Source organism: Numenius arquata, chromosome 13, assembly GCF_964106895.1.
Source record: "Numenius arquata chromosome 13, bNumArq3.hap1.1, whole genome shotgun sequence".
Classification (NCBI taxonomy): Eukaryota; Metazoa; Chordata; class Aves; order Charadriiformes; family Scolopacidae; genus Numenius; species Numenius arquata.
In genome coordinates, this window is record NC_133588.1 from 17,655,927 (window position 1) to 17,669,171 (window position 13,245).

General features: G+C 35.9%; 1 protein-coding gene across 2 annotated transcripts in view; it reads right to left on the minus strand.

Annotated features, from left to right (window-relative positions):
* The window catches only part of CDH8 (cadherin 8), a 130,728-nt gene that overhangs the window by 18,133 nt on the left and 99,350 nt on the right, over nt 1–13,245 (minus strand). For both annotated transcript variants that reach the window (XM_074157952.1, XM_074157951.1), the window contains one exon: nt 7,209–7,326. In XM_074157952.1, coding sequence (XP_074014053.1) covers nt 7,209–7,326 — 118 coding nt within the window. The remainder of the gene's footprint in view (nt 1–7,208; nt 7,327–13,245) is intronic.

Sequence of the window (13,245 nt, forward strand, 5' to 3'; positions counted from 1 at the left end):
GAAAGGAACCGAATATATTACTTCAGCTGCAATGTGAAATCATACAATGGAAATGGAAATGCATTCAGTCCCTGGCAAGACAGAACTTCTGATCATTACTAGTATGTGTTGGGGTCCCTTGGTAATATCATTAACTTGAAATTCTATCAGTCTTCTAGAATTTGAGAATAAGGATCTACAGTACCAATTTCCACCTCAAGTTGCTTCTCGCTTTGTCACTAGCAGAAAGGGCTCATCTTTTTCAGCCTTTAGACAGAGTCTTATTACTTCACAGGATGACATGACATTGAATTCTGTCAGATATGTAAATAAGGAAATTGACTGCTTTTCTTACAAAGAATGATCTAACATATTTTCTGATCCAAAGCAGTTTCAATCAGGTCAGTTGTCTAAGGACTAAGGATGAAGGAACCCAAGTATAATAAATAAGAAACTGTGTTTCCTCTGTAATAAAAACAAGTTATTTCAGGGACTCAACACCTAGAATCTGTCCCTTCTTTTTTAAGGCCCTGATATTCCCGCCTGCCTGCTCCAATAGTGAGGGAGGTAAAGTAGCAGAGTGTGCTCTTACCGCCACACAGCTGGACCATAATTCTTACGTGCTTCCCAGCACACAGACCAAGAGATACTGGAGACGTCATTCCTAGAAAGGAACTTGGATCCAGCAGTGCTAAAGTGTAGGTCTTAAGTAGAATGTGGTAGTTCAGGCCTGTAAATCACATTTTGTTTTTAACTGAGAAAGATAAGAATGCATCCAAAACAATTAAGAGCTTTCTGAAAGATGATTTCATGCCAAATAGTCTAAATCCACAGAACTAAAACGTTTAATGGAGCTTAGCTACCTTAACTATCATGTGATTTGTTTTGGTAAAACTTAGACCTTTCTACTCAGCAAAATACCAACATCTTTATGCTTTCTTGTTTTAACTTCTATAACTTACAATTTATAACATAAGCAAAAAAGAACTTACTGAACAAAATCTTTGAACCACACTAAACAGGAAATATTTCAACAATTTTATACTAACAATTTCATTATTAACTATATAATTTATAAAAAAAATAAATCAATAATCTGAGGTTGTTCTCAGTATCCTCAGTTTATAAAAATGTTGAACTTTGCTATTTAAACAGCTCCAGTTTTAATACTGTGCTGAGAAGACGACTGATAGTATGATATTTATAATACATTTTTTCACACTATGAACACTCCTGGAGAAACACAACGTGTGCCTGCGGATGGCAGATTCTGGCACGTAAGTGCCAGATTATAGGTTAGTTTGTGTTTGTTGGGTTTTAATACATTGGAATAATTTATTTTTAACTCTACCACTTTCACACTGAACGCACCTTGTTATGCAAGTATTCCCTGTGATTTCCGGTGACAAAAATATGCCTATTAAGAGAGATGCCGATCAATGCTGTTTTCTAGGTTATACAGCATATTCTTTTACAAATTTAGATGCAGTCTTCTGGATGTTATTCCATACCACTAATATTGACAGACATGGTAGAAAAATATTTACTTACAGGCTGCAAGACACATTTCTGATCACATCACTTAATTTTACTTTTCAAGAAAACCAGTAACAAGGACATGATTTGGTATGTTTTAGAATTGTACTTTGAAAGTCTAATTATTGATATATAAAAGAAATGAGGATGGTAATTAAACACATCAGAAGTACATAACCATGTGCTTTCCCTCAAGAATTGCCATTGTGAAACACCCTCTGGCGTAGATGGCAGCTGGGCCACGACATTTCCCAAGGCTCTTGAAAAATTGCATGGAACTGCAAAAATGAATGAGGATTTACTGCTCATATCCAAGGGACCATATGGGTGCTGTTATTCTAGATGTTCATTGTACATCCATCAAGAAATGATGGGTTTAATGATGTCCTTGCTAAGGCAATTTGTACCTGAGGTCAGTGGGTTAACTTTGAAATTGGGCAAACTGGAAGGAGGGCAATGAAATCGCAGTGCCACCTCTCAGCTCTCCAAGGTATATATTTGGAAAGAAAAGTCAATCAAAACAGAGAAGGAGCTTTAGCTGGCAGCTGAGACAATGGCAGAGAGACTTATCGGGAAATGCCAAAAGAAACTGATTCAGGGAAAGAAACTCATTTTAACACATGAGAGTTACTCTTGTGGGAAAAAAAGACTCACCCTCCAGGTATGCATTTGACAGATGCTGCTAAAAATATTTTCAGGAAAAAAAGACGTGGAAAAAATCTACATTAAAACCACAGTGACACAGAAGTGCTTTCAAAAATGAAGTAGTTCCGATCATTTGATTTTATTATTTGGGATATCTAAAAGAGAGGTTGCATGTAATTGTCTTCTCAGGCTCTTTCTAAATAGTTTAGAAATATTTGTTTATTAATGGTGAAGAGGTAATAAGAAATAGCAAATATTTTTAAATCAGATATGCAATAGTATACAAAGGCATGCAAGCCAGTTTGCGACTGAAGCGATTATACCAGGCTATTTCCTTTCGAATACATTACACGTTGCCTACACTTTCAAGGCAGCACAATGAGGACATAAGTGACAGATTAAACTTGCTAAGTGGAAATAACAAAAGAAATGGACATTTAAACATGAACGTTCTTGGAGCTATTATAGGTATCATAGGTATAATAGACTAAGCATGGCTGAGAATAAATACTAAGTTCGTTATAGAGAACCAACAGAGCAGTTCATCACTGAAGTACATTTAATGCTTCATTTTAAAAAGACAAAAAACCTCTTTACTATTGACTCACTAAAATCAGTTTGGCCCAAATTCAGAGCTCAAATCACCAGATGGACATTGAATATTTTGGGGAGAGAGGAGGTTGGTTACTTGTAGGGCTACTGGACTTTTGCAGGAATATAAACACATGCTGTTAAAATGGTTCTCTTCACCCAAAGATGAGGCCTGCCCATGTTGCAGGCACCTCTGGAGTTGCTTCTGCTACATAAACCCTAGTAAGAGGGATGTAATATCACATTTACACAGTAGAGATGCACCATTTCTTCCATCAGAAGAGTTACTGCATCCAAAGGCACTGCAGAACATTGGATTCGGGGTTTATTCTATTAGGAATCAGAGCTTGGCATAAGAAAAAGTGGAACAGCAACGGACACATCTTTTGGGAAAAACTTTAAGTCTCTTTATGGCAGAGATGTATTTGCTAGTTTTTGAAAGTAAAAATTGCATTGGCAGCGTATCAAAAGGTTGGCATCTGCGAAAATGCTTTTATCACAAAATTCTGTTCTCATTTGAACAATGTAAGGAAACCATAAGACCATGAGGAATTCAGTGCTGAAAGCAGGTATTGCTGCGAGCGCATTGTTTGGGATGCAGGAGACGATCCATCGACTGGCATTAGATTTGAGGTAACGCTTTGTGAAGACCACTCACCTGAAAAAAGACTGTCAACAAATGCTAATTCCATTTCCAGAGGTCTCATTTCAATTTACTGATGCCATGACAGTACAAAATCCTTATCAGTTGTCTAACTTCCTTTTTTTTTTTTTTTTGGTCATTTATTGCGATCCTACAGCTTTTTGGAAGGGTTAATTCCATTCAGCTAAAGAATCTACAACACATTGCTGGAGTGTATCAACACTTGCCTAAACATCACATATTTTTATCTGAAGTTTTAGGGTTTTTCTGGTTTGAAGTTTGTCAGAAACATTATACAAAACATTTATTTTCATTTTTCACATTTCTGCTCCTCTGCAGAAACCCAGCACAAAGCCCTGGGAGAGGTAAGCGGGCAGACACTCAGCCTAGATGAGTTTATGCAGTCAAGGATTCGCTGTGTCACGGAGTCACAGGTTTAGTCACCAGGACTAACACAGAAAACGTGATTTTCATGTTGCATTAAATTCCTCTGTTGTTATTACATAATTTTATTATTTCTTTTGTGAAGGGATAAATGTTTATGTATCTGGCAATCTAAATGATCAGTGTTCCTTGCATTATGGCTTGAGAGAGTAGGATTGCTGTACTTCACATTATCAGTAGCTGCTGATTTAGCCAAGCCACAACGCCTCAGGAACAGACGTTTGAGCTCGGAAAAGAACAGAAAGAACAGATCAGGAGATATGAATAACGAAGATTTCTAAGAGATGATCTAAAGACATTCAGTGAGATGTATGATGACATTTAAATTTACATTTTTACATTACTTACATCAGAAAGGCACTACAGCCTCTACAGATTTGGGCATCTTTTGGGCAATCAGAAGGGATTGTGAATATGCAAATTTAACAGATAAAGGATACCGGTATGTCATTTCAAGAAACAGATTCTGCTGTGATCACAGGATAAATTCTATAATACATAATATAATCTTAGGAGAAGTGGGGGTTTTCGTGGTTTCTGATTAAGAAAATGCCATAGTGTCACTCAGTTAAACATATTTGGCAATAACAATGTAGCCGATCATAATATTTGTAGTATATTTTGGCAGCACAGTTAATTACTGAAGCATCATGTGAACTTCCCTTAGGGCAATCTGGAAAGTTCAAACAATAGAATTAGCCTGTAGGCTGCAAACTAAATTAATTAATGGTTATGCTTATGTTCCATATAGCAAGAGAAAATTCCAAAATACATGCATCTTATATATTCTTTAGTATGAGGTATGGAAACAGAACAGCACAGCTTTCTTCCCATGGCAGATGCCAAACTGCATTGTTTGCAGTCTAGTGCCACCAGATCAGATGATGTCATTACTTCATGAAGTTGAGAAGTAATTGCCAAATGCCACAACGTTACCTAAAGCACAAAAGAAGAATCCCAAAGGGTAATATAATTTCACAAGCGCTCTTGAGGAAGGGTACTTTTGTTTATCTCTGCACTTGACAGAATTTTGGAGAAAGGCAAGATAGGAAAAATCATTTCAATAAAGAAAAAAAATTTGCTAGTTGTAGCAAATAAAAGATTGGGTTTCTATATTAGATTTCCTGAGAAAAATGCAACCCATTTATAATACCCATGACAGGACAGCATCTCTTCTGCAGCCATCAGGGCAGTCTCTGCTACCTTGAAGAATTGGGCAGGGCCAAGAATACGGGAGGAAGTTGAGGTCCCAGGAAGGTGCCAGGGATGTTGCCCACCAGTATGAGGAAATGGTTTTGCGTTCCAGGCCTAAGTGGGTTGTGCATTCATCGGAAACACGATTCTCCAGAACTGAGAGTAGGGTTTGTTATAGGCATTTTCTTACACTGCTTCTAATAAACCACACCAAACTGACTTTTGGACAGCCCAGACACTCATTAGTACAACTAAGGAGAAATTTGACTAGTGAGTTGAGGTTTTTTAGGAATACTGGAGTTTTTTCAACACGAACAATCACTCGTGCTTATCTAGCAGATATATGCAAGACAAAGTCACGGTCAAGTTCATTGTTTAAGTGGCATAACCAAATAAAGACTTACTAAAGATTTATGATGTTTAAATGACAGGAAACCTCACCTCAAACAAATTATACCCTGATTTTGGCTTTGACAGGAATATTTGCTTCCTGTGGGAGATCATGTTCTAGCATCAAGAACGGACTGCAACCCTGGCTGAGCAATCTTGATAGGAAAGGATGGTACACATAGCTGGAATTTTTTTCTTGGATACTGAAAGATTAAATCAGAAAAGTCTCTTCAAATGGATTTTTAATTTCGAGAGATTGCAGTTGGTTGTTTTAAGAGGATTTACACATTTAACTGATTCAAATGTATTAAAAACTGTAAAACTGAGTGGCAACGTTGTAACAAAATCGGACTTACTTTTCTAAAACGTGTTACAACGAAAGGATCCTCACTCCCATTTAGATCAGGCGTCATTTTGCCATTGGCTGTGACTGGGAGTAAGAGTGGGTCTTAAATGGGTAACAGATTGGAAGTACAAGGCTAATTAGTGATGCGAGCTAAGTTTTTAAACATGGAGAGAAATGCTGAGACCTTTTTTACATTGTCATGCTGCGCAAAGCAAACCACCTTGCATTTAGGATGCTTAATTCAATTTGTGTTACACTACTGATGACTATGAAATGCATTTTGGAGAGATTTGTTTTATCTTCTCCTGTGAGTGCAGAAAACATACAAAGACTTATTTTCTACATGGAAGTAAAAATATAAGTAGAGACACACTTCATGAATACTATAAGAGCAGATTTAAGAATTTAGGTTTCTATAGTATCATTTAACAAATGGTGCCAACATTCTTCTTGGTTGGAACAGTTAGCACGAAAAATGAAAAAAGCATTTTCTCTTTATTTGACATTTCACGTGTTACTTTTACACTCATGCACATACACCTCACATAAATCTTCCTATTAGTAATGGAATAAATAGGGATATCCTTCATTATCATTTCAAATAAGAGAAATAAGACACTGAATTTGACTGAAATTCCTGACAGGGTAATGTTTTATTACCAAAAAAAAAAGCCAAGTTGAAAAACCTTTGCTGGATATTCAAGTAAGTGCAAACACATAAAGCACTACTTAGAGCATTCTTGTGATCATTCCTACCTCTTTCTCACATGACCTTCAAATCTATCTGCGTGCCAAAGAAAAGGATCAGTGTAAATTTATTGCTCAACACTACTTAATGAGTCTTTTTTCCCATCACGCATGAAATTCCATTTCTATAGTACTACAAAATGACATTATGCCCTTCCAGAAGTGCTCTAAAGCTCTGTGATACAAAGCGCCCTTCTGGGCTCTGCTGACCAAGCAGATTCTGCTTTCTAGTAAAAGTGCCTAACTGGAATACTTTGGAACCTTTATAGACACAACAGACAGACTTAAAAGGTGTTTCCTTTGGGGGATTGAGTAGATACTTAATTTTATGCTCCCATCTATACCCAGTCAACGTAGGATCAACATTTATTTATCAGCATAGTTTCAGATTTTCATCTGACACCATATCTCTAGAATTTCAAATTAATAGAAATAAAACAGGCAGTAAATCCATCCTTTCATTTTATTTAAGCCAGTGAGCTGTCTTCAGGATATACAATCAGTATTCATTTTACTTTCTTCTTATCTACTGTAAAGATATCGGAAATAGCTTAAGAGAAATAACGAAGGTACCATTAAGCATATTATCTACATTGTAATCGCAAAGGGACAAACCGTTAAAGTGACTGAAAGTCAGCAAAACAATTCAAAACTAAGTTGTTCAGATACACATTGTGTATGTTTTATATTTACCTTCATTTTTCTTGATGGTGAAATTTGGATTGTTGACCATTTCAGGAAGAAGACTGTACAGGAAATAATGCCCATTTTTAGGATCATCTTTGTCAATGGCACTGACAATCTGAATTACCTACAACAGAAAACGCTCTCATTAAGTATTCACACTCCTGATAAACATACAGTATTGGAAAACCCATTACATTCTATTGGGCACATTCTCACTTGTCTACATGCCAGATTAAAAATGCTAGTTTATAATCTTGCAAGGCTTTTACAGACCTTAGACTCAAAGTCCGGGGAACAGGGACTGCATCTGGCCCATTTGAACTGTTTCCAGAACAAGGAGGCAGAGAATAAGGAGAGACAGGTATGTAAGGGAGGCCAGTAAAAACTGCTGCTGGTTTAGGCAAGTAATAATTTATATTAAATAATAATTTATATTATTCAGCAATAAAGAAGAAGGAAAACTGTGTTTCAGAAACACTCACGATGCCCATGGTAGTCTTCCATTCATATAGCCGTGCTTCTCACTGGATCAAAACGTACAATCTATTTTTAATCTCTTCTCCTTTCTCCCACCACCATGTTTTATTTCATTGAATAATATTTTTTTTTAATTAATTTTTCTGCAAAGTTTTATATGATAAATAATCTAATCCGAAAAAAATATATCTAAGTCTACATTTGGATTTTTTCCTTGATTTTAATAAAACCTCAGTTATTCCTGTACTAGGAACATAGGTTTGTTTTAAAATATCATTATTAACAAACAATTTCCAGAATAATGCAGGATACTAAGGTTAGAAGAGAAGAGTGTTTGGACAATCTGCATAACTTTGAATAATCAAGTAACTTTGTATGAAGCACCTCATATGATTTATATGACCAACTACAGTAGCTATAGTCTGTTTACCTCCATTTACCTCTTTTACTTCCAACATAACTCAGAAAGATACTGCTGTTGGCCATCTTCAAATCTCACAGAGCCGCACAGGAATATGAAGGCAGGAAAAATTATTTTAAAATAATAAGGACGTTCAAAGTTTTTGAAAATATTTGGTGGAATTACTTTTGATTCCAAGTATTTTCTAGAGAAGTAGAAACAAAGACAACTATGGATCCAGATCCTGCACTCAGAGTTGGATTTCACTGGTAGTTAGCTCATGCTAGATGAGGTTTGTAAGAAATTTAATGAGAATTATTGACCTTTCCCATGCCCACTGAATTCAATAACATTTTTGTCTTATGTAGTTATTTTTGTAAAGCCTAAAGCAACTGACCAATAATTTCTTGGACAATTAAATTGAAATTAGGAATCACTACAGATTTCATTTTTAAAGAGTGGAGTAAAAAATGGGAACAGAGTCTGATGCTGTACAAATTCATAGACTCATACCTTAGATTTTCAAAGCTTCGCTAACAAAATGCTAATGACTACTATTTTATACTGGTTTTTCTGCAAGGAAAAGGACTATCAATCTGTATATGTTACATATACCATAATAGCCAACATTCCATTCTTTCTTCTGTGTTCTTCAAGAGTCAAAAAATAAAATCTTACTAGTTAACCACAAGGAGCAACATCAAAACATAAATATTTGAAATTAGGTATGCAAAAAGATGTTTAAAGCAGCTATTGATATAGGCTTACACAGTTCATAAGAAAACCTAGGAAGGAATTTGAGACAACTAATTCCTTGCCTAATGATATTCTGGATAGGGCAGATTTATTATCAAAAATCTACTGGAAAAATTTTTAGATTAATTACCACATAAATAGTTTATCTTTTTTTATAACTGCATCTGCCAAGGTGAAAACCTTGATTGATAGGATTTCAAACACATATTAGAAGAGATGGACAAAAAAAAGGCCTTCTATGCAGCTACTTCTTTCAGCAAAAATGGAATCTAGAGGCCTACGCAGTGTGAGAAAATATAAATAGCTGAAAAATATTTAAGCAGATGTTGTCTGTCCCACTGCAGAGACAGAGCCACTTACAGATGTGGAACATCCTCAGCTTTCTCTCTGCAGAGGTGTAAGGTACCAAAGGATCTATGTGCATCGGGCACAGGCTGGAGGGGGTACTAGTAATCCTGCAGCACAGGTGAGTGCAATTCAGAATGGAATCCTGAACAAGTATCTTTAGACAGATATATTTTATGAACGTTCCATTTTTCAAACACTGCTAGAATAGGGGAAAAGGATAATGGCACAGTGATGACTGGAAGGCCAACTGGTGCAGTTCATCAGATGGTGATGCAATTTTATCTTTACTGGCTACAAAACCGTTAATTCTTTCCAGTATTATGTAAGAGAATTGACTGTAAAAATTCACTGCACTGTCTCTAGGTTTTCAATTAATACACCTGAAAGCCAGTAGCCAACAGCATTAGTAATATGGGGTTTCAGCTCAGAAATTTTATGAAATAAAATCAGAATATCATCTAGATTGGAAATTTTCAACAAATAGAAATTGCGCATCTTCTTTGTCCTTTGTTTTTTCCCCCCGGGAACTACAGATACCTCTTAATGTCCTATAGAATTATATTAAAAAAATTACATTTCAGTTCTTTCCATCCATTCCTTCCGTTGTTTACCAAATCATTCTTTCTCTGAAAATGCACTGAAAATTATATGCAAAAGACAGGCTTAGTGGAATACTACATTTGTTGTGTTACATGCACACATCAAGGAATTAAGAGTTAGTGTTTCCATAGCAACCTTATTTCTTTGTGCGTTTGCATTAAAATAAGCTCTTAAAAAAAAAAAAAAAGCAAAGCATAACATATATACGGTGATACAAAGCTGCTGTATCTTTTACTCCATAGGGGTGAAAAAAGTCCAGTAATTCTCACTACTACATTTTTCCACATTTTTATTAGTTTGCTGATGAGCATACTTTATTGCTCAGTGTTGTGTGATCAGGGAATGGAACACCATCGAAGCCGTTCTCCAACTCTTCATTTGTGGTTTGTAACATGGTAGAGAACCTTCCAGGGCTGACCTGCCTCCCCTAGCACTAGAGGTGATTTTTCTTTCCTAGTAATAACACGCGTAACAAAGGGGTTGCATAGAACAAAACCGGTCAATACTAGTAAGAAAGAAAACAAGAACTGATTTCTCCACTTTGTATCCATGAGCGCTACAGTGAAACTTCATAACCCTTTGGGCGTTCAATCTTGAAATTTCCGAAATTCTTCCCTGTAAAATTTCAATTTTGATGTTGCATTAAAAATTCATGCATATATTTGATTCTGTACATACATTTAGTAGAAACATAATAAATCAGCATATTTTGCTTAACAGGCAACTCTGGATTGAAATTAATTGTTAAATGATCCCCTAGGACAACTCGGCGTTACAGTCTGCAGGTTCGTACTGCATTGCTACAAAGCCATACGACTGAAGTAGTATTTATAAAAGATTACCAGTATAATCATAATGAATGATGTAGAAGGGTGAACAGAAAACAAAGTCCTTATCAATGTATCACAACTTTCTGTGTGTGATTTTAATATATGATACTGCTTACAAGACTTTCCTTGGAATGCAACTTAGTAACCTAACTCAAAATGGTCCCTTACCATTAGTAAGGATAATAGTAAGTTTATTAAAACTGTTCTTCCAACTCTGAAAAGACTTTTGCAGTTACACTGGTGTTCATGGTTATTTCTGAATCACTTTGCAGACTCATAACACTATAAGCAGTGGACTCATCACACACCAATTTGAACTTTGCCTTTTCAGGCAGAGCCAGCCCTTTACTGCTAGAACCTGCATTTTGCTGTTTGAATGAGCTTTGACTCTTCAGAGAGACAGAGATCTATCTGAAGATTTCTTCCATCAGCAAAAGCCAATTCTACTAGGAGAACTGAATAAAATAGAGACAAATTGCAAGAGACTGGAGGAATGTTGTACTCAGTTCTATATTGCTCTAGTTTGAACACGGGCCTGAGCGCTGATACATCATTGTCTGCACTACTTAAATGTTTCAAAAGTTTGTAGCTTTGTTTTGAGCCAACAGCACTTCACTGGAAGTCTGGGTACGGACTGGGGAACAGCGAGCGAGGCACTTTTCTCACTCAACAATGCAGGTGTTCTGTTCTAGCAGTACAGGAAAATAATTTAGTGGGGCTGGAGAACAATCAACTGTACAGCTATAGCCAGCAAAACCAGGAATGTTCTAGCTTTGTAAGTGGAATTATGCAAAAAAAAAAAAAGGAATAATAGAGAAAGGCATAATCTGATTTATGGTTAACCTAGAGGTATTGTAACATTACATTCCAATCCTTCTTTCTTTTTTTTTTTTTTCTTAAAACTGACAAAAAACATTTCTGGCAACTTTCTGTTGTGTTTAAAGATGTGCAAGGAGCACATAAATACGTGCCCAGACAAATACATTTCCTGTTCCTCTCCCACTACCTGTAGCACCCCTACTGTTAGAGGTAGGTTAAAGCAAAGAAAATGCATCTGGCAACGTTATACATCAACAGTTTTTAATACATTCTGTCACATCACCAGCAGCTGCACTTGCCACTTGCAATTATATCAGAACCCAAAATAGAACACTTAGAAACTGAACTGGAAGAGACGGTTCAATATATTTAGGGGCTGCAAATAAGGTTTCATAAAAGGTTCAAATGTAATCTCCCTTATGGTAATTCAAATTTGATTTAAACTTAGATTTAAGATGAACTGCAAATGTAAATAGACTGGAATACCATGACACAATTGCACCATTCCTGCACGTGGAACATTCAAGTTTAAACTTTGGAGAAATATCCAAATTAGGTTTTTGCTACTATGTAAGAAAGTAGTGTCTATCTCATATTAGCTACTTCATAGCTGACACATACTTAATTTTTTTAATTCTACATCTTGACTGATCAATATGATTTCTTCCAAAATGTGAACATAGAATAATAAGCATGAGAAAAAACAATCACGTAGCGTAGGTACCAAAATCTTTACAGGAGCAAATAATTTTTGAATGACAACTCAAATTTAGAACCTAACCTTGGTGATCATTCTGGACTGGTTACTGTTCCAATAATGCTATTTGTTTAAAACACAGAATAAATTGCAGGATCAGTGCCACCTCATCCATGCTGGCAGTCAAATATTTAATAACCATCTGTAAAGTTCACACAGGGATTCATGCTCAAGAGTGACATCTGCCATCAGATCAAGAGCGTAAAAGGTGATGGTAAGATGAAGAATATCATGGTTTAATGAAAATTTTCCGTAAGTGCTTAAACAAAAGCCTATTCTACCAGCTGACTCTTAATCATCTCATTTATTGCTTTATTCCAAAATGAAATGTGAACAGTTTTCACCATCTCTTAAACCACCTGAAATTTTATAGGAATATCTAGATGCATAAACTCAGAAAACACTGTGCAACACAGCTTTCTGATTTCAGGGAAGCTTACTGAGCCCTGGATAAAGGTATACTCATTAGAATTCAATATATCCTCGAAAACGTAACTACTCAGCATCTGAAATCCACCCTGAGCTAAACAGAAATCCACTCTGAGCTAGAAGAACTTAAATACCAGCAGCAACATAACTGTCTGCCCATAAGGGCACATTTCAATAATCTGTTCTTCAGTGGTTAGAGAGAATTCTCATTTCTTACATGACACATTTTTGACACCTTTCTAATAAACAAAAAGGGGCGCTAGAAGTCAAAACATCTTCTGTAACAAACCAGTCATGGCAGAAGTAGGTTGTCATACACTACTATATAGGTTGTCTTTTAAATACTACTAAAGGAAAATAATTTCTAGTTCTATTGTCAGGTAACCTTCTTTGGAGAAAAGTGAATTTAATGCCGAACACCCACATGAGACACAGGCATAGTTGGATTAACAAGACTAGTGTCATACTGTCAGCTGCTGTTTATTTAAATAAAATGTCACAATCTAGAAATAAATTAGAAAGTTTAAAAACAGTGAATTGTTGTAACATACAGTGTTTCTCAAGCTAGTTAAAATGTTAAATCTCATTTGCACTGCATTACTTTCTACAAGTCTGTATATTTTCTTG